The following is a 20,422-nucleotide window of genomic DNA, read 5'->3' as shown; positions in this document are numbered from 1 at the left end:
AATTTTCACTACGGATTTGTGTTGATAATATTGTTTCTTCACCCAATTTTCCAGGTTTAATGAAACTAACTATATATTGTAAAGAAATGATAAAATTGAAAGTAAATGATCCATAAAAATTGTAGTTTTGAGGCAACAGTGACATATTATAGTTGAGATCTTTTATACTGGATGTAACTGATGTAATTTGGTCTGCAGTTTACCCATTCTTTATTTATAGATGAGAATGGAAGCATGGAGATTTCAGATTACAGCAGGAAATATGGAACAACGCTTTGTTGAATTAAAACACTAAAATACTTTTGTTTTCTTTTTTTTTTTCTTCCCAAAATTTACATGGGTTTAGATAGAAATGAGCTGTAACATTATGTATTTTCTTATTAAATTACAGTAGTTTTGTATATAAATTATTAGATTCATCCTGATACAAGAGTGGATTACAATACAGTGTTGTAGCCAGCAGGGCAAGGGAGGTGATTGTCCTCCTCTACCGTGCCTTCTTGTGGCCCCAGCTGGAGTATTGTATACAAGCCTAGGGCCCCAAGATGTGGAATTTTTGGTGAGGGTCCAGATGAGGGTCACGAAGATGATCAAAGAGCTGAAACACCTCTCCTGTGAAGATAGGCTGAACTGGGTTTGTTCAGCCTAGAAAAGAGGAGGTTGTGGGGAGACCTCCCTGTGGCCTTCTAATATTTAAAGGGAGTTTATAAACATGAGGGAAATCAACTTTTTACGGGGGTATACAGTGATAGGACAAGGGGGAATGGTTTTAAACTAAAGGAAGGCAGATTTAGATTAGATTTCAGGGGAATTTTTTTAATGAGATACTGGTGAGATGCTGGCACAAGCTGCAAGAGACATTATGAATAAGCCCCTAGAGGTGTTTAAGGCCAGATTAGATGGGGCCCTGGTCTAGTCATTGTTCTAGCAGCTGGCAACACTGCCTGTGGCAACAGGGTTGGAATGTGATGATCCTTGAGATCCCTTGCAATCCAAGCCATTCTATGATTCTATGAATTTACAATGATCTCTTTCAGCAGAATTTCTGTGAATAGCTGGAGACTCAAACTGTCAGTTTCTCACAGATTATACATCTGGGCCACTCAGGCATAGGATGATGAATTTTAAGGGAGAGGTGTTTACATTTGAACCTTACATTAAGTGAATTACATTAATGATTTGAGAAATTGACTTGGACATCTTGTATATAATCCCAGTGCCTAGAGGAACAGAAGCTGTTATGGAATTCTGCTGTGGTTGCCTAACAGTCCTGGCCTTGGGCTAGAGAAAGGTTGATAAATGTTTTGAAAAGAATTGGAATGAAAAGACATTCATTGTATACTGAAATGACCAGTATGGTGTGTATTAATATAGAGATCTTATGGCATGTTTCAACACTTAGAAAATGGGAAATCCTTATTAAAGGTTTTATTGGGTTTACTATTGGGTTTAAATGGCATAATAATGAAGATATTAACCTCGATAGGCTTAAATATAGACATAAAGCAAAAAGGTAACTGAAAATAGTTATTTTCATTTGAGAAAATCTAGGTGATGGAATAGCAAATTCTTTGACACTAGTAGTGATATTTGGGTACAACTGTTAATTGAAAACATTGTAGGCACTTAATTGATATGATAATTCATACCTAAAAAGTCATCATATCTAACAAAGCAAAACCAAGAAGTACATAGAACAAAAATTCTATGCTCGCATGGTAATTATTACTCTGTAAGTAACTCCCCTGATAACTGTTTTTAGCACATCTGCCTTGCTTTTGTCTACTTTTCAGACAATCATTATCAGAATTTACCTTAGGAAAATTTAAAATATTTTAAGTAATATACTTTAAAACAGTTCTTGACAGCTGAAAAGAGAGCTGAGAGTCTAAGAACTTCACTGTAGCTGAAAAAATTGTAGTCCCAGAGGACACTAATTCTTAAAAAAAAATGGGAAGAAAACTGAATTTAACTACTTAAAAGCACTTATTTTTTTTATACTGTTTCACTTAATATAACAAAAACCATCCTTTTATTACATGCACAGATCTCCTTTGTTCTGTGTCATTGGCCCTGACAGAGATGTAAGAAGAAAAGAAACATTGAAATGTACACTGAATACATTTTTGGGTACATGGCAAGTCGTAGGTAGTCTCCAAAACTGTTCTTCAGTACAGTTAAGAAATATTGGTGTGAAGGGGACAGAGACCTAATTAACTTTGACCTGAAAATCATTGTGCAAGGAATCAGTGTTCATGTGACAGGCTTACATGCACAAAGATTTTTTTGGACCGTTCATACTTGATGGGATGCGCTGACACTAAAAGTGAAGCTTTCTTTTTATTTAAGAAGCGAGCCAAGAGCAATAAGAACAAAACAAGGGATTAGAGGGAAAAATGGCCTGCTCAGTCAACTATCTCCCAGTTTAGCACTCTTTGTTACAGCATATCTTTCCCCTGTAACTTAGGTAACTGTTACCTTTTATAACAGAAGCTAAGAGATAGCTATATTTCATCAGGATCTCCCTACTGTTATATTTTGTTTGTTTGTTTTTCCCTGCTTAAGATGCTTCTATGGCTGTGATGGTCTAAAGCAAATGTTGAACACTGATTAGGTGGTGAATCTGTGCGTGAATATTACTGGGTAGCTATTGGGAAATTCCACTGATCACTATCCAAAATTTTATTCTTGTCTTTTTTTGTCTTACATCTATTTTTTCTTTTCTTTTTCTTCCCCTTTCAAAGGGAACTGAAAGGTATAAAATGAGACATGAAAGAAAATAACATCTTAACTCCCGTTTCCTAAGTGGTAATCTCTACCCCATGGGAAACCTGATGTAATAGCTACATCGCTGTCACAGTATTCACAGGTCTAAGGACATGAGAATAATTCATAAGAACAAAAAGTAGAAAATCACTGCTGCATCAGCCTGCTAGTGCCTGGATGGAAGGATGTGCAAATCTGGAAATCAGAAGCAAAAAAAATGAAGTTTTAAACTGGAGAATAAGGGGAACAAAGACCACTTCTCCTCCAATTTCTGCAGTAGTTAGCTGCCTTGTGTGCTACCAGAAAGGTAGTTGGTGATCTCTGTTCTCTCAACACTCTCAGCAAAGACAACTAATTCCTTGACCATTGTAGGAGAGTTTTTTTCAAAGTTGTCTTGTCCTCCAACTAACTTCATACTAGTGCTTTGTTTTTCTTTCCAGACATCTTCACCATTCAAGGAATACTTTAAATCCAAAATATAAAAGCTTTTAAAATCCTTTTGTGATATTGGGATTGGGCTTCCATATGTCCTGATGAAGTCTTCAGGATAGTTAATATACTTTCATTTATGTATCTTAAACTGGCTTTTTTACTACTGTTATATTTGTCATTTCATCTGAATCTCTGATTCACACAACAATAGTTCTGTCCATGTGAAGTTTAGATGCTGACCCTTAGACATTCATGTTCTTATGTGCAGATCTCTCATTAAAAGCATAGAAGGAGACTTCAATTATCATTTCTCAAAAGTACATATATTCTCATGTTTTCCCTAGAGTGACTTGCTATGTAGGTGTTTCTCGCTCTAATTTATAGGAGGGAGATGAGGTTATTTTAATAAATGTATACCCCGCGTGAGATTAAGAAACAACAGTTCAAATGTTGGTCCAATCAGTTTATTATAAATCCTAATCAGGGAGACGGGGAAGGGAAGGAGGGCAACAAAAAAGATAGGAAAGAAGCAAGAATCGCATAAAGCGGGGATAGGCACCACCAGGATCCAGCAGCGGTCCTGTTGCACACCGTTTCAAAGGTCTGAGGCAAAAGCAGCAGGGGTGGGAGCAGCAGTGTGGCCGGCCTTGGGCAGCAAGCAGGTAGCAGGAAGAAGTCGCAGAGCCAATTCGGGAGGAAGCAGCAGGACTCAGGTAGCAGGCCCAGGAGAGTCCGTCAGCATGCAGGAATTCCGTAGTGAGGAATCTGACGGCAGACACCTCTGTTGTTCTTCTTCAGCATGCTGGTAGAGCGCAGAGCAAGTCCAGGAGGGAGAGAGGCAGGTCATGAAGCTTCTCACGTCAGAAACCTCTGCTCTTCTTCATGAGGAATCTGTTGCCAGAAAACCCTAGTTCTTCTTTTATCCTCCTTCTTCTGCCAACGTGGCATTCCTGGGCACTTGGGTAAGAGTCATATGCAGCACCTCCTGAAACAGCCATCTTTCTTGAGATAAGTCCACACATAAGACGGCTTCACAGGTGTTAAGCTGCAGCTTATCTTTCTTGTTGCCCCTGGCCTTGTCCATCTGTGTCCTTCAGACAAAGGATTTCTCAGCCCTTGCCCAGGACTTGTCCATCAAAGTTCTCCAGACAAAGGGTTTCTCAACCATTGCCCAGGACTTGCCTGGACTTGTTCATCTGTGTCCCCAGCAAGCTTTGAGACAATGATGTAAACAGAATAATATCTCACCAGGTGTCACAGGAAGATGAATTCTGGTAGCCCTATAAACACTTAGAGACATATTCTCTCATATAGGTGATTCAGCCATTTTAAAAAAAAAGAAATTTAGTCTTCCTATTTATCCAAAAAGATCAATGTAACATATGATTACTGTTGTGTTTATTATTTTATTTATGGTACTGTACAGTAATTACAGCCTTTCTAGAAATCTTGACCAGATCATTGATCAGGAAAAAAATTTGTGACAATTCATTCAGATAATCAAGGTACAGAAAATAGGTTTACTTCTGCAGTGTTTTTTGAACAAGGTGCAGCATAAGGTATGTTTGTTCTCAAAGTGGCTGTGAAATATGGACTAATTTGTGTTACTTCATTAAAGTATTAGTAAAGTATCATAAATGCTGCTTTACTGTGCATGCTGGTAAATATCTGAGGTGACAATAGGACAATTAAAAAGACCATAGGTATTAGACATTTGATGCTAAGTAAAAATGTATTTGTTAAGCAGATTTTACAGCGAAGTACAATTCCTTACTGTGCTGAAATGTAGAAAATTGCTAATTAAAACTAATGCCTAAAGTAATTAGAAATTAGATTGACTTTTTCACCCTAGCTTAGTTATTTGAGAAGGAAATTCATTCTCATTGTTTCCCTTTGCCTTCAACCTCGCAGGATTTATGGAGATATGACAGAATGCTAACGAGTTGTGGCAGGTTCAGACGAGCCATGGAAACACCATGAATTAATCTCAGCTCTGTATCAGTCAGAAGCCATGAGGCTAAAATCTCCAATGGAGAAAATCCAACTAACAGCCAGTGACTTATATGTTATGGTCAAAACACGAGATCTTTCATCTCTGAGGCCATTTGCTTTGTGGGTTGGTTGGTAATGCTGCAGTAGTTTTAAGTGCTGTTGGTAAATCTTGAGAGAGTTTGAACAGATATTTTCTGAGAACAATGACACTGACTGAACAAAGCAAAAAGTAGAAAAGGGGATTAGGCTAGTTAAAAACATATGATTCTTAGCTGTAATGTTCAATTATAAAGGCATGCTTATTTTCAGCTAAGTTAATTAGGCTTGAGTTCTGGATATCAGATGGTCTGTTACTTTAGCCTTCTGATATTTTAAGGTAAACCTTAATTCAGTGATACAATTTCTGCTCTTAATGTACCCAACATATTATGCAATTTCAAAGAGTAGTTGTGATATTTGAAAAGACATATATAAGTTCAGTATAGAGATTTTCAAAATTTGCAACTGAACAATTCTTACAAAAAGCACAGCTGTACAGGAATGTGCAGCAATTATGATTTGCCTGAGCAAGAGATCTAATGTTTTTGAAACTGTGGCTGCTACTTCCATGAGGTCCTGCTCAGCTAGTGAAAGAGAATGAAATCTGAAGTGCATCAGATTTGAGGTTTATTCAGCATTGAGTGCTCTCCTCTCTGACTATAAATGGTATGTCAGTGCTGCTGGTGTACTGATTAGCTCAAGCCTAATTTTAGCTAATGCTGGTTCCAATTGCTGTTCTATGGGAGTGTGGCCCTTAGCACAAAACACAAAGTTGTCCCAGGGCACTGAGCACTGACATACTACCTCCAATCATCTCTCCTCTGCTGTGATTACATTCTATCACTAATTAATATAAACCACATGAATTTCCAATCTGTTCTCCAGCCAAATCTGCATGGTCCTTTGTATTCTTTTCTTCTTACCTGATTAATTGTGACAGATGAATCTACAAAAAGTAATTATGATTCATTTGTAGAATTACAGTTTTTCCTCTACAGCTTTGTTCATGGTATACTCTGGACAGCATAGGTGTGCTTTTTGTGTTTGTTGCTGTTATTCTTTCTTTTTTTTTTTTTTCTTTTTAATCAGAAGACGTCTAGAGGAGATTTCTGCTTCTCTTGCAATTTTAACGAGCAATACACTTCTTAACAGTGTGCTAACAACAATGAAATTACAGCTTTTAATTTACTTTAAAATTTACTTTTAATTTACTTTGAAAAAAAAAAGAAAAACAAAACTTTCCAAATTTGTATCCTTTAATCAGAACCCCTATTTTACAAAGGCAATCCCTCAAACAGCTCAAATGCATTTAAAATATATAGAACAGATTTGAAATGGCTGATGGGCAAATAATTGTCTACATTCCAACCAAAAGCACCAAAAAAAAAAAAAAAAACTCCTCACCAAAAGAAATGACTTTCCAAATACAAAACAATACCTCATAGCAATATGCCACAAGAAGTTCTTACTACACCAGTTCTGTGTTTGTCATTTTGTATTGACAAGTGTCTGAAAAGTTTGTGTTTCATTGTGATTTATTTATGTTAAACTTCCTGTCTCATTCTGTTTAGACTGACTTATGTTTTAAGCAGGAATTTCTTGGCAGCACAGAAATTAATTACAACACATTTAAACAAATCTTTAAAATTCTGAGAGGATTAATGATACCTGAGAGCACTAGAGGTAGTTACACTTAGGTGTAAGTGAAAGAGAGGTATGTAATGTTTTTATGCTTCATAGAGCTGTTCTCAGTAGTATTATTTACTTTAGACAATTGTGTGTGCGTATCTATCTATCTCAGTTGAGAACCCTATTTGTAGTGAAGTGAAAAATGCAAAATTAAGTCTTACAGGCTCAACAGCTTACTTTGAGAATGTGGTTATTGTACCACCTAGAATATGGAAAATTAAAGGAAAGGAGTATTTCAGCTATGCTAAAAGGAGCTTACTGTACGTGCTATAGTGAATGTGTCTACCACTGTCTCCCATGTGTATTGTGCTTATGTATGTACAGTTCTTGTGATTCTTGAGTTGAATGTGTGAATGTTACATCAGAATAGAGACCTGAGGAAAAAGGTAATGAGACTAAAAGAAATGTATTTTAAAATGTTTATAGAATTACTGATTTCCATTCTTTCACTCCAGTTCTCCACTCTCCTGCCTTTTCTCTCTGTTTCTAAAGTACTATCTGAGAATACATAATATTTCATCCAGTTACAGCTCTTAAAAATATGGAGATGACATACAGTTGTAGTGCACTCAGAAAAAAAAACACCAACGTTAACATTGCACCAAAAATGTCTCCAGTCTCCTCTTGTTCCTCTGTAGAACTAGAAGCTCAACTTTGAATTATTGGTGACTTCACCAGCATTTCAGAGTAATAACCCATCCTCAGTAAAGAAGTCTGAGGTATTATTAGATTCCAGGTTAAAATTATCTTTTGATTTTAGCATAGTTTGTTTATTAGCATCTACTTATATAATTAGAAGTAAATTTCAGATGAATGTTTCTGGAAAAATAATCTAGAATTGTACACAGCCATCAAAGTAATTTAGTTAAGACACGGAAGCCATTTGTTCATGAAAAACTGATGGATAACAGTAAATTCATTTATATATTTAAAAGCAGTCTTTGTATTGTGTGTTTAATGAATCCAAAGCAAGTATGGAAATGTTTTTTAGAGATAAAATGTTGAATTTGATAAGTACCAAAAAAGCAGTTCTAAGCTTTGCTCAATCCATGCACCTGATCCAGTTTTAAAATGTACTTGGGATGCAGTGATGACTTTGAGATTTTGATTAGAAAGTCATGGGATACAAAGACTTCCCATGAGGAACAAAGAAATTCCTGATCAATAAGGTTTTCACAGTAACACCTGCAAAATTTTCTGTACCAGACCTTTCCCATACAGTATAATAAGCAAATAATGAAAAATATAGTAGAGAAGTAAACTGGTAAATTCATGTACCATAGTTATATGACTGTTTTAAAGAACACTGATTTTATGTCCCTATTAGTGCAGAAATCTTATTTAACCTACCCTGGTTTAGTAACTAGTTTAAAGAAAGACTGAACATCTGCAGATGCAAATATCTAAATGAGCATTGATCCAAGGAGAAAAGAAGATATTTGAGGTGCAGGAGACTCTTATAATATTAATAAAGTAAAAGAGCTTGATCAGTTTAAAGTAATTTCACATGCAAGGCATAAGGAAAAAAAATGAAATATTAAACTTTTAGCTTGGCTTCAGAATAATAATCCTAATCCAAAATGACTCAGAAGAAATAGATTTGTGAAAGTCAGAAATTTATAGGCAACTTTTTGTAAACATGGCTAAAAGATAGCTTCTGTAACAGAAAATAGATCTTGGAACATTATTTTCCAAAGTATGTCTACTTTATGACATGGTAGTTGTATTACTTTTGGTTCTAAGTTAATTACTTATGAATGTTAAATGCTAATGAAAGTGGGAGGTGACTAGATAGAAAGTATTTTTAAAATTACAGCAAAATGTTATTTCTTTTGGAAATTAGCAGTATTTGAAATTAGATTTATCACAAAATTCTATTAGTAAGGATCTGCATTCCTGACTTCTGATTCCTTTCAGTTTTAATTATAAGAACAGTTTACAGAAATATTTAAATTTCATTGAAAATCCTGATATATATATATATATATTCTTTCTAGTTGTTCAGTATTGATTTGAGTTACTGTCTACTTAAAGCCTATTAGAATTTAAGTGGTTGGAAGTGTTTCGTGCAGAAAATCTTCCTCTTATATGCAGTGGAATTGATTAAGTTATTGGAGTTCTCATTATCCTGTAAGATTTATGGAACTTACCCATTTTACTCGTACAGTCTAGTAGGAGATGCCCCTGCCTATAGTGGGAGAGGTTTTTAACTAGATGATCTGAAGCATCCCTTCCAACCCAAGCTGTTCTATGATTCTGTGATATTGATTCTTTTTTCTGCAATAGTATTTTCACAGCTGCAATCCTTCACTCAGGAAAGGGCCCTTTTGAAACCAATGAATACATTACGTGTAAGTCACTTCAAGACAGAGGCTGTAAGAGTTCTGTTTGTATGTTATGATTTGTAATAGGCTATCCTATATAATCTACTGAAAGACAAGTAATCGAACTATTTCTGGTGCAGATAATGAATGCATAGCAAATACAGATACTACAGAAACAATGTAATGTTTTCTCATTCTCCTTTCTCTTCATCTCTACTGTAGAAGCATGCTCTCCCACATTTCCTTCAGATTGACAAACATTATACATCTTGAATAAAACTTTGGCCACTGGCCTAAAACTCTTTCTTTCCTACATCAGGTGCTGCCTTCTGGCAGAAACAATGTGTGTGATCGGCAATGCATCAAGTAGCTATTACTCTGAGTATGAGGGAGGTAGTGAACTTAAACAACAGCATAGATAAGTCACAAGTATAGGAGTGAAGACTGCATAAACATATTTATCCAGTCGCTTCTGATCTTTCTATTTCTCTTTACTTTTCCATACATCCTTAACATTTTTTTCGACTGTGCACACCCCTTTGTTCAACAGGTATCACCCAATGAAGTGTATCACCCAAGGTTCTTTAATCTGGTTTACTAGTTTTAAATGTAACCTTCCAGCAAACACTGAAGGAAAAAAAAAAAAAAAAGACAAAAAAACTGCTATGAGATGAGGATTACCTAGGTAAGGATATGATTTTGGTCAAATTTCAGGAAAAAGATCCAGTCAAAGACAGCAAGTAAGAGATGGATGTCTGAATTTCATCATACTGCTGATTGTAATCTGTTGCTCATTCAAACTGATCTCACTGATTGTTCTGAACTTGCAACAGCTTTTACAGCCAGAATTTTTAGTATGTTTTCAGATCTCTTTTTCATTCTGCTTTTTACTTTCTACTCAGCCCCCTTGAATGTTGTTCTCAGTACTGTGCAACATTCTTAGGCCACAGTGCAGGAATCCCTGATTTTGCCTCTGATATTGGTTTTAAATTTTGTTCTATTTTGGGGGAATTTTGACATTCTTAGGCTACGAGGACATGAATTCCCAGATGATGATTAAATTCTGAATTTTAAAATATTTTTGTAGACATGAAGAGAACTCTATATTCTTGTACCACCAGACAAGACTGGTGGAAAAATCAAAACTGAGATAAAAATAGAAGAAATTCAGTATTCCTACCTTGAAGGAATAGGTTTCTTCAGAGGAAAAAAAAAAAGGAAAGGAAGGAAAAAAATGAATATACCAAATGCAGATTATTTGATTATTTAAAAAATTTGTAACTGTGTATGAGTCAAAATTTTCAGCTGTCACTGCAGCTTATTAGGAAGTTATTTTAATTATTTTATTTTGGAGTCATACAAGCCTTAGGGTAATTTGGTAATAATCTGTTTTTCTATATTTTGAGCTTATTTTTTGCAGTAGTTCATATGCAAATACTTATGCTACTTATGTAAATTCATGCAGTAATTATAAAGATGTCTACAGCGATAAAAGAGAAGCTTCAGGATGACTTCTGTCTTTTGCTTCTGAAAACAAAAATAAAATTGTGGAGAAGATTCAGTTTTCCAGATCATTACTCTTTCCCCTGGCAGCTCTTGTCTTTATCAGTGATTCCCAGCCCATTAAAATGTTTGATCTTTGCAAAGTGCAGTTTTGCCTCACACTTCAAGAAGTATTTAAAAAATTTTTACTCCTTCAAGAAGATCCTTTTCTACATGGCTTAGAAAAAGATTTGTTATTTTTTTTCTCAAAAATTTTGGGTATTTCTTTTATAAGAACTGACATTGCAATCCTGTAGAGTAGTTTATTTTATAAGTTGTAGTAAAACTTTGATAATGACTTCATGCGTGTATTTCATTTCTATTTTAAAAAAATGTGTTTCATTTTATCTGTTTGGTCTTAACATGTAGGAAACTGAAAGCAAAACAATGTAATTTTTCCCTGCATAAATTCCTTCATTTTATGAGATATTTTAGTACTCCCCTCTATATTTAAGTACAGCAAATATATCAGTAGTTTACAGCTGAGTCATCTTTCTATGCTATAGATATGTTATGGAAATAATCCACTTCTATTCCTTTTTACCTTTGAAACTATTTTACACACATCCTTCCTAATAACTGCAAATAGAATGATTCTCTCACTCTTGCACGTTAGATAAGGTTTTGGGAAGCCTCCAGAAAGTGCATAATGAGTAAAAGTTTGTATTGCAGGTAATTAAAAGTGCTCCCATTATTCTGATCAACAGAAGTTCTAATAATTGCGTTACCTTGCTGAAGGAAATAGCCTGGGATTTCTGTACCAAAACGACTTTTACTATCAGAATTGTCTAATATTTTCACCTCTCAATATCACTATAGCAGATCTCCTGTTAATTTTTCAAATACAAGACCAGGGAAGATGGAAGCAGTATTCTGTGTAACAGTCAATGACCCAGATGTTGATTTGCAATTATTTGACAAAGGCTAGTTTTCAAAGGCTGGTTGGGTGGGTTTTTTTTGTTTTGTTTTGTTTTGTTTTTCTAATCAATTGCTGTTACTAGATTTTAATTTTCCTATGAAGCAAACTTTAACATCCAACTGTACAGAAAGAGGAAGAGATGGAAAAAGACATGCTTAAGATCAGCTAAAGGTTATAGAAAAGATAAGGATATATTGGTGAAATTTTACCCTCAGATACCCAGGAAGACCAGGCTGTTTGCAGTCTGTCAATCTGTCACAAGTTTCTTGCACATGTGATTCTAAGGATTAATGAATTAATTAAAGGATTTCAAATCCTTAGAGAAAATTGCTGTGTAAGTATAATTTTATTTGTTTTTAGACTATTTTATTCTATGTCATGTATTTAAAATTTTCTACTCCTATAGTGACTGAATGGTAAAATTCATTAGTCTCCAAGTTGCGTGATGGGCTATAATTAATATAAATTCACTCTTAAAATTATTTCTACATGCAAATTATCATAGATAGTACATTTAATCTGCCATTTTTGTAAGTTTACACTAATAAACATATATACACTAACTTTGGGGTTATTTTATCATTCAAATAGTCAGTCGTGAGTTCAGTGTAGACATTGCAATATGAGAGGAGTCATTTCCAGAAAGCAATGAAGAAATTAAAATATATATACATTTAAGATTTTTAAAGATTTGGCAACAAGATTTCACAGACTCTTTACTAGATTGAAAAAAAAAATGCACCAATAGGCAAACAGAAAAGACAGAAAATTCTAATAAAGATATTTCAGGTAAGGAAATTTTTTAAATGTAGGTCCCATCATCAAGTTTGTAAGGTCTTGTTGGAAGCATTCATAACTTAATGAAGCACTGATTGTGCAATATCTCTGTGCAATTCTGAAAAAGAGAACAGAATCTTTTATTTGGTCAACAACTGCATTGTCTTTGAAAGGCAACTTTTTTAGGAACTTTATCTCAGCTACCTGAAACCCTAAAACTGTCTCTCTGTATACACTCAAAGTCATCCACAGCACAAAGGCAGCGTCATCTTTCTCAGCATAGAGAATTTCACCCAGTGTTTTGAAATATTTTACCTCCAAGCCAGAAGGATGTCCATATGTATGCCAGCTTTGAGTAGACTGCTGATTTCACTGATTTAAGGGTGGAGCTAAAAGTCCCTCTGGGCTCAGATATCTGACCCTGTGTAAAGGAAGACTTCAGCTCTGTAATTTTCTTTGAGTAGATATGATACAAAAGTACCAAATGCCTTTTCAAGGGATTCTGTGGAATTCTGGCAATACATTGCTGAATTAAAAGACATCCGGATGCTCAGATAGTAAATGTAATATATGTAAAGGAAATATTACCACTTTAATACAACTGGAACTTAATTTTGATTAATTTTTTTTTTTTTTTTAATAAAGAAAATGTTTTCTTTCTGGACAGGAATACTGAAGAAGGCGTGTATCTGTTTGCTGACAGCTCAAATGGAGAATATGGTTACACTGCTGATATTGCTACACCAGTCATTTCCTTAACAGGACCCAAATGCAAAATCACATTTTGGAATCATATGAATGGTTCAACAATAGGCTCTCTGGAGGTATGGAGGTGTACTTTGTTTTGCTTCATTCTTACTGTCTAAAATTTATGGGAGAAAATTAATGCCTTGTCATTTAGTTTCATTAGAGTCCAGGCTGTCAATTAATGAAAATGAGCAATTGCTAATGCTTTACTACTCTCAATATGTTTTGATCTGAGGGAAACATTAGCTTGAGTATGCTGTGAAAAACATTTTACAACAAACTAAAATGATGACCTTTAAGCATGTGCCAAGTCTGCAACTTCTGTACAAGAAAAAAGCTTTGAAATACGTAATACCTCTTGACACTGAAAAACAGCAGTAGATATTTGGAAATTTAGGTTTTTGGATGAATGTATGAGTTTCAAAAAAGAAGTAATTGTATGAAAATTCCTTGTGACGTTTTGTAGAAACTGCATATTGCTATGTTATTCATTTGAAAGCGTAACATTTATTTCTCAAAGGTTAATCATACTTCTATTTCTATGACTTAACAATAACAAACTTTTTTATTCATACCCTTTTCTTCACTCCTGTTAAAATCAAAATATTTATTGATTGGATATCTGTTTTGTTCACCAGCTTATAGATCAAAAATGTCACTGCAAAGTGACTGAATAAAACAAGAATGTTGTTCTCCACACATCAGAGTAACAATCGTGCAAGTTCCCATGAATGTTACACAATAATTTACAGCATCAGAGATGGATTTTTGAAATACTCAAAATAATATAGCCAATTAGACTAAAATGTGTGATAACAAAAAGCTAAGATATGGTGTTTTCCAGCCTGTGTATTTGATTAGCTAGTTGCTCAGAGGAAGTATGCCTTGTATTTTCTTAACCTACTATTAAACAATTAATTTATTTTTTTCTTCCACAAGAAAATAGAGATCTTGCTAGGGCATCAGCAAGTGCTCAGATTTTAGCTTATCAGAATTAGTGGGAGAGGAGGGCATAAAGATGGTTCATCCTTAGTTTAAAGACTTGGAACAGATCAATGAATTGTGGCCTCTTTGCATTTGCTCTAACATCCCAGATCTTGTTTAGAGTGTGGGAAGCCATACTACTTGGAAGCATGTCCACAGATAGTTTTGCACAAATGAACAGCCTAGTTAATCACAGTAGCAAGGTAGAACCATGAAAGACAAATGTTTTTTTTTTTCTCAGTTCCACAGCAAGGTAACAATGTTAGGACAAGAGATAATGACTGTAAGTTGTGCCAGGGAGGTTCAAGTTGAGTATTAGGAAAAATTCCTTTTCAGAAAGAGTGGTGAGGCACTGTCACAGGCTGCCCAGGGAGGTGGTGGAGTCACAGTCCCTGGAATTGTTCAAGAAACATGGAGATGTTGCACTGGCGGACATGGGTCTGTGGGCACGATGAGGATGGGCTGATGGTCACACTGAATGATCTTAATGTATTTTTCAACTCTTTTTATTCTGTGATTCTATAGTTTCTAGTAGGAGCCCACAATTTCACTCTATTACTTATTTGATTTTTTCCATCTACAGCTTAATCGATTTTAAGATATACCAAAGTTAAATCACAAAGTCATTGTATTTTAAACATTGTTAATTGTTGTCTTACTTCAATTGCTTAATTATTCAATTAACTATAAATGTAGAAATAATGTGGAATATAAAATTATTTAGATAATGTGGCTTTATTTTCTTTTAAGTTTTATAAGTCTTATATGAATGGGAATCTTCTGTGGTTTAACACTGCAGATTTTTTACTACTTTTATTAGTCTTCTCTCCCATGCATACCGCTTTTTATTTAGGTTGTAAGTTTGGATTTTTGCATGTTAGTTTACATCTGTGCCATCAAATGTTGTCTAGGATATATTGAAGATTCCTTCTATTCACATGCATGAATGTCTTTTTGTGGTTCTATATGTTAAACACCTATAAGTTGTCACTTTATTGTGCAACCTACACTTGAATATTAGCTGGAACTATTTTTGTTCACTTTCTGCTCTCTGACTTGGCATGGATAACTTTAACAAAGAATTAGCAGTCAGTTAACTTGCTGAGTAATTTAAATGCATAGGTCTTTCAGTTACATTAGGGTATAAGAGAAGACCTAGATTTTGATGGGACTTAAATTTATGGCCATGTTTCACCATAAAATTACAACATTCAGCAAGATATCAGAGAACACATGAATTTCTGATGAAGGAATTGAATTTATAATTTTGTAAGTGGTTTAAAGTATGTGTGAAATTGTACGTATTGCTCTATATAATCTCACATGTTTATATAGATATACCTATACAGTATGTGCATAAGAATAAGAATAATCTATTATTCAGCGCTCCCTAGTCATCTTAAGTAATGTCTAACCCCTGTTTTTCACTATTTTTATCTTTTTCCTTAAAATTCATGTCTTTTGTGAGCAGTTTTTCTTGTCTATAAAGCCAGATGTCACTTTGTTTTTCTATTCTATTCAAAATATTACACCTGTGTTTTTTTTTTCCTCTGGACTGGAAGGATCTGCTATTTGCTTGCCAAGCTTACCTGTTAGGGAATATGATACAAACTCATGGGACTGCATAAATTTTCAAAGAAGTCCTTTTTTTTCATTAAGATAAAGAATGTCAGAGCTGCCCTAAGAAGATTATGCAGAGTAGCAATAAATCCTTGAAAGCAGAACTGGTGCAGGCAACTGGTGAACTGATGTCTATCTCTACGAATGCTGCCTGGAAACAAGACATAATACACTTCATCACACTCCCATCTTGCTGTTATTTTTAGCTCAGTTGAATCTGGATGTTCAAGAGGTTGGAGCAAAGAATACTGAGGATTTTGTGCTAATGTCGATGTGTTAGTTTTCTCTAGTTCAACAGTTTTTTACAATAGTCTTCTGTTGTGCAGAAAGATAAACTGTGTTAGAAGGAATGAACAAGTTTTTTTTTTGTTTGTTTGTTTTTTTTTTTTTTTTTTTTCCTTCTGTAGAAGAAAAAAAAGTTTGATACAGAATCAAGGCATAAAATTTTTCCTGGCACTTAGATGGAGCAATTGAATGCACTCTAATGGATGCACAAACCATTACATTTTTCAATAACTCCTGTTAATTAATTTTGTTTTCCATGTTTTACAAATCAATCTTGACCTTTCGCTGAACACTTTTTATTTGTGACTAGACATTCCAGCTAAGTTAATTGGTAACAGTCCAGTTAAACACCTGAGCAGAAGGTGTTTATGAGTAGATGAGAAAGTTTTAAAGCATCATTTAAATCAAACTGTGGTTTACATCAACCAATCCCTTTGCACTTGATATTTAATGGTGGTATATAATTAAATTATAGAAGATACTTTGGACAAAGTAGAGAACCATGGAGTGAGTTTGTAATGGAAAAATTTTTCTGTGGCCTGAATTTCCTTTTAGGTACTCTGTAAAACTGGTAATAAGACTTCTACGTTATGGACTCAAAGTGGCAGCCAAGGTCCAAAATGGAATAGAGCTGAAGTGTTCTTGGGAATTCGTTCAGATTTTCAGGTGTGTATTTGTATTTTACATGCTCTCCGGAAAACTGGCTTTAGATATTTTTTATCTTCTGCGTTTCCCCATTCTTTCCCTTTTTGCCACAGAAACATATTCTACCTATCCTAGACTAGATGACCTTTAAAGGGAAGATTCTGTGCTACATTTTAAAATGTTACATTGCCCGCTACTTCTGTCTTGGATGCCTTTTAATTGAACTTCCAGTTAGTTTTAACATTCATGGGAATTACTAGTGAAAGACTAATACTTTTCAGGCTTACTTTGCAGGAGTGGAACTCTTTGCTATTAATTCAGGAAGAGCAGGGACTGGTAACTGTTTGACTTATTCATTTCCTTCCTCCCTCCCCTCCCTTCCTTCCTTCCTTCCTTCCTTCCTTTCTTTTTTTTTTTTTTTTTCTTTTTTACAAGGCTGATATTAGATAATGGTCCTTTGGTAACTGTAGTGAGTAACTTCTACAGGTGGTGGTACAAGCTTACTGCACTATGAGAGAAAGAACATAACACTTCATATTCCAAGATTTACAAGGACCATTGTTGTCTGTTCTATTTATGTTTCATGTATATCTAATTAGTGTTTTACTCTAATATTTTTGTAATTTTTATTAGGTTATTTTCAGGACAAAACGTGGTGTCAGTTACATGGGAGATGTGGCAGTGGATGATATCTCCTTTGAAGATTGTTCCCCTTTGCTCATCCCAGGCAGACCTTGCACATTAGAGGAATTCACATGTGCCAACAAGTACTGCATCCCAAAGGATCAACTGTGTGATTTTGTAAATGACTGTGCAGATAACTCAGATGAGAATCCTGCCATTTGCAGTAAGTATGGTAGGCTTTTCTTATTTATTTATTTATTTATTTATTTATTGATTGAATATATAGCTATCATAAATACGCCTGTTGGGAATTTTGAGTGCTTCAGTAGAACTGGCAGCCTATCACTTAAAACAGCAAACACATAGATAATAATTTAATTATATTCCTTGGTTTTTAAGGATTTTAAATTACTATTGTTTAGTTTGAAATAATATGATGAAAAATAAAAATGCTGTTAGAGAATTTCTCAATATAATTCAGAAAGCAGTGGTCTTTAATGCACAATAAAAATCTGCTTTCCATATGAAAAGAATGCATTAAGAGTGGGGAAAAAAAAACCAAATGTAATACCTTTGGGAAATGGGGACCTGGTTCCTTTGATATTTTGAGAATTGTCAGGTCTGCTAGTTATTTCAGTTTGAAGGTTGTAAAATTTTAGTTTTACAAGAGATATCAAGAAACAGCATTTGTAGTAATAGGAAGAAAGATAGTGTTTAACAGCAAATATTTTTTCTCTCTAGAGAAATGAGTAACAATATATTGTTTATATAGTACTAATGCTTTTTTTTTTTTCTCACTAAGATTTTGGAAAATGCTCAAAAACCAAATCTTCATTGTTTGCTACACTATTAGAAGTTGCTTCATTCTTACTGAGGTTATGTTTACAATTTATCAGTTTCTCAGGGAATACAATTATATGAGCAAAGTAACAATGTTATACTATAAAGTGAAGGGAGATGGCAAAGGGGTTGCATTTTTAGGTGCTTTTCATACTGATAGACTTCTCATTGATTTCCAGAAGAGGGATGTCTTATCTCTAAGCTATTTGTTAGAATTTTCAGTAACAGTGATAGCAATTAGACCTTAAGTTTTTACTTTCTCCAATTTCAGTTATTTATTTGTTATTTTTTGTATTTTAAAATGTGGTTACAAGATCACAAGATCATTATAAACAACTCTTTGTCTGGTCTTAAATTATTTCACTGAGAATTATTCTCTTTGCTGAATTTGATGAAAGAGCTTATGTACAAGTGTAGTATACCACGATACCCATTTCTTTGATTATAATGTAACCTTATTTATTTATTTATTTTATTTATTTATTTATTTATTGTAAGACAAGAAAGTAAATTTCATAAGTGCAGAATGTTAGTTTGGTAGTGAAAAAGGAGACTTTTAAGGTTTGATTTGAGTACTACTATCCTATGAATTTTCTGTGCTGTATTCTCCAAAGACAGCCCCATGTGAGTATTAAAGTGACATGATTGCTCATTATGCAATCCCAGTTAAGAATAAAGTCAGCATTTTTGTCCAAGTGGTAAAGAAAGGAATAAATAAATTAAAATGCAGCCATAAAACTTTTTCCTTTCCAATCATCATTTAAATTCCCACAAAACATAAGATAGCAAATTCTCGTATGAGTTTTGCAACAATTAACTAACAATGTCACTTCATGTGCACGAAAACTGAATGATTGTTGGTTCAAGTGACTTTGGAGGTTGATGGACTAGTGCTTTAACTAACATTAAAAAAAAAAAAAAAAGCTAGTTATTTCTTCACAGTTTTTTTTTTTTTTTTCACAATAGTGTGTCTCAGATTTCTGATCTTTGTGATGTTTTTTCATTCCTTGCAAACATCACAGAAGAGCTGTGTTATTGTTGAGCAACAGCTTGAAAACTTCAAACTAAGAAGACTGGTAAATCCATCAATTGGGCAAAGTGAATGTGGAGGAAACAATATACAGCTGTGCCTGTCAACTGCATTTACAAAACATGACCAACTGTGCACCTTCTAGACTTCTCCGAAGTATGTAAATTTTAGCAGTAGCCTCCATGGATTACTACTGCAGATGTTTGTTATGTGCACAAAGAGTCATAACTTATGCAACTAATTAAAGGAATTTTTTTAGCTAAGATCCTGAAATATTACATAGCAATATGGTCATATGGCCAAAGACGAGGGCAGTTTCAGTTAAATGATGACCTGTTTCTTCGTAAATTGTAATTGTATTTAGCACATAAAGGGTTTTTTTATAAGCATTACCATTTAAGAATGAGTTTTGCTTGTAGAAAAAGATGAAAAGTAACAAATTATTATAAAAAATATAAAAAGTTACTTTTTTGCTTAATAGTTCATAGTTTTAAGAAGATGTTTGATTCCTCATTCATGGCCTCTACAAAGAAAATCTTCCACCTGAATTCAGCTTTAAATTTAAGAGAGCTGTTTAGATACATGTATAGACTTAATGAATGTTAACTCATCAGCTTCATTACTGAGACTTCTGACAAGATTCCAGTTTAAAAAATAATAATAATAATAAGCTACTTTAAAATGGCTGAACTTTAGAAGAAGTTCAGGTTCTGTTTACATTTTAGGAGAAAGCTTTTGTCATTCCTTACACTGTCAGATCAGATGATCCATTCAGTTCCTCAATTTATCTTCAAAGCTCTTTACTTTCCAGCAATAATAATAACAATATTCAGGGCACAGTCAAAAGTCTTTTGAAAGTTCTGGCAAAGTACCAGCATCTTTCCACAAGTTTAGGTTTGATTGGTGTAACCATTATAATAAAGTTATAGATATATAGAGGAAAACATATATGTAGATAAGAGTGGTGTACTGACTTAACCTTAATTTGTGTGGGCAACTGACTATAACCATACTGTCTGTTTTGACATTCAAAATTGGAAAACTAGTAAAGAGCCTGCATGTGGCATATAAAAATCAATCAAAATTATGACTTTTTTTTATGTGTGTGAATTATTTTGGAAACATGTTAAACTAAACTAGCTAGAGGTTTGTTTCAGCTCAAAGCTA

General features: G+C 34.1%; 1 protein-coding gene across 4 annotated transcripts in view; it reads left to right on the top strand.

Moving 5' to 3' along the window:
* MALRD1 (MAM and LDL receptor class A domain containing 1) overlaps positions 1 to 20,422 on the top strand; it is a 208,446-nt gene that overhangs the window by 60,268 nt on the left and 127,756 nt on the right. For 3 of the 4 annotated variants that reach the window (XM_085227300.1, XM_085227298.1, XM_085227301.1), the window contains 3 exons: positions 13,148 to 13,304; positions 16,672 to 16,782; positions 17,395 to 17,617. In XM_085227300.1, coding sequence (XP_085083426.1) covers positions 13,148 to 13,304; positions 16,672 to 16,782; positions 17,395 to 17,617 — 491 coding nt within the window. The remainder of the gene's footprint in view (positions 1 to 13,147; positions 13,305 to 16,671; positions 16,783 to 17,394; positions 17,618 to 20,422) is intronic. The other variant, XM_085227299.1, reaches the window with a different exon arrangement.

Source organism: Meleagris gallopavo, chromosome 6, assembly GCF_905368555.1.
Source record: "Meleagris gallopavo chromosome 6, MGAL_WU_HG_1.1, whole genome shotgun sequence".
Classification (NCBI taxonomy): Eukaryota; Metazoa; Chordata; class Aves; order Galliformes; family Phasianidae; genus Meleagris; species Meleagris gallopavo.
Note: the sequence above shows the minus strand (reverse complement) of the source record. Positions and strands in the feature narration are given on the sequence as shown.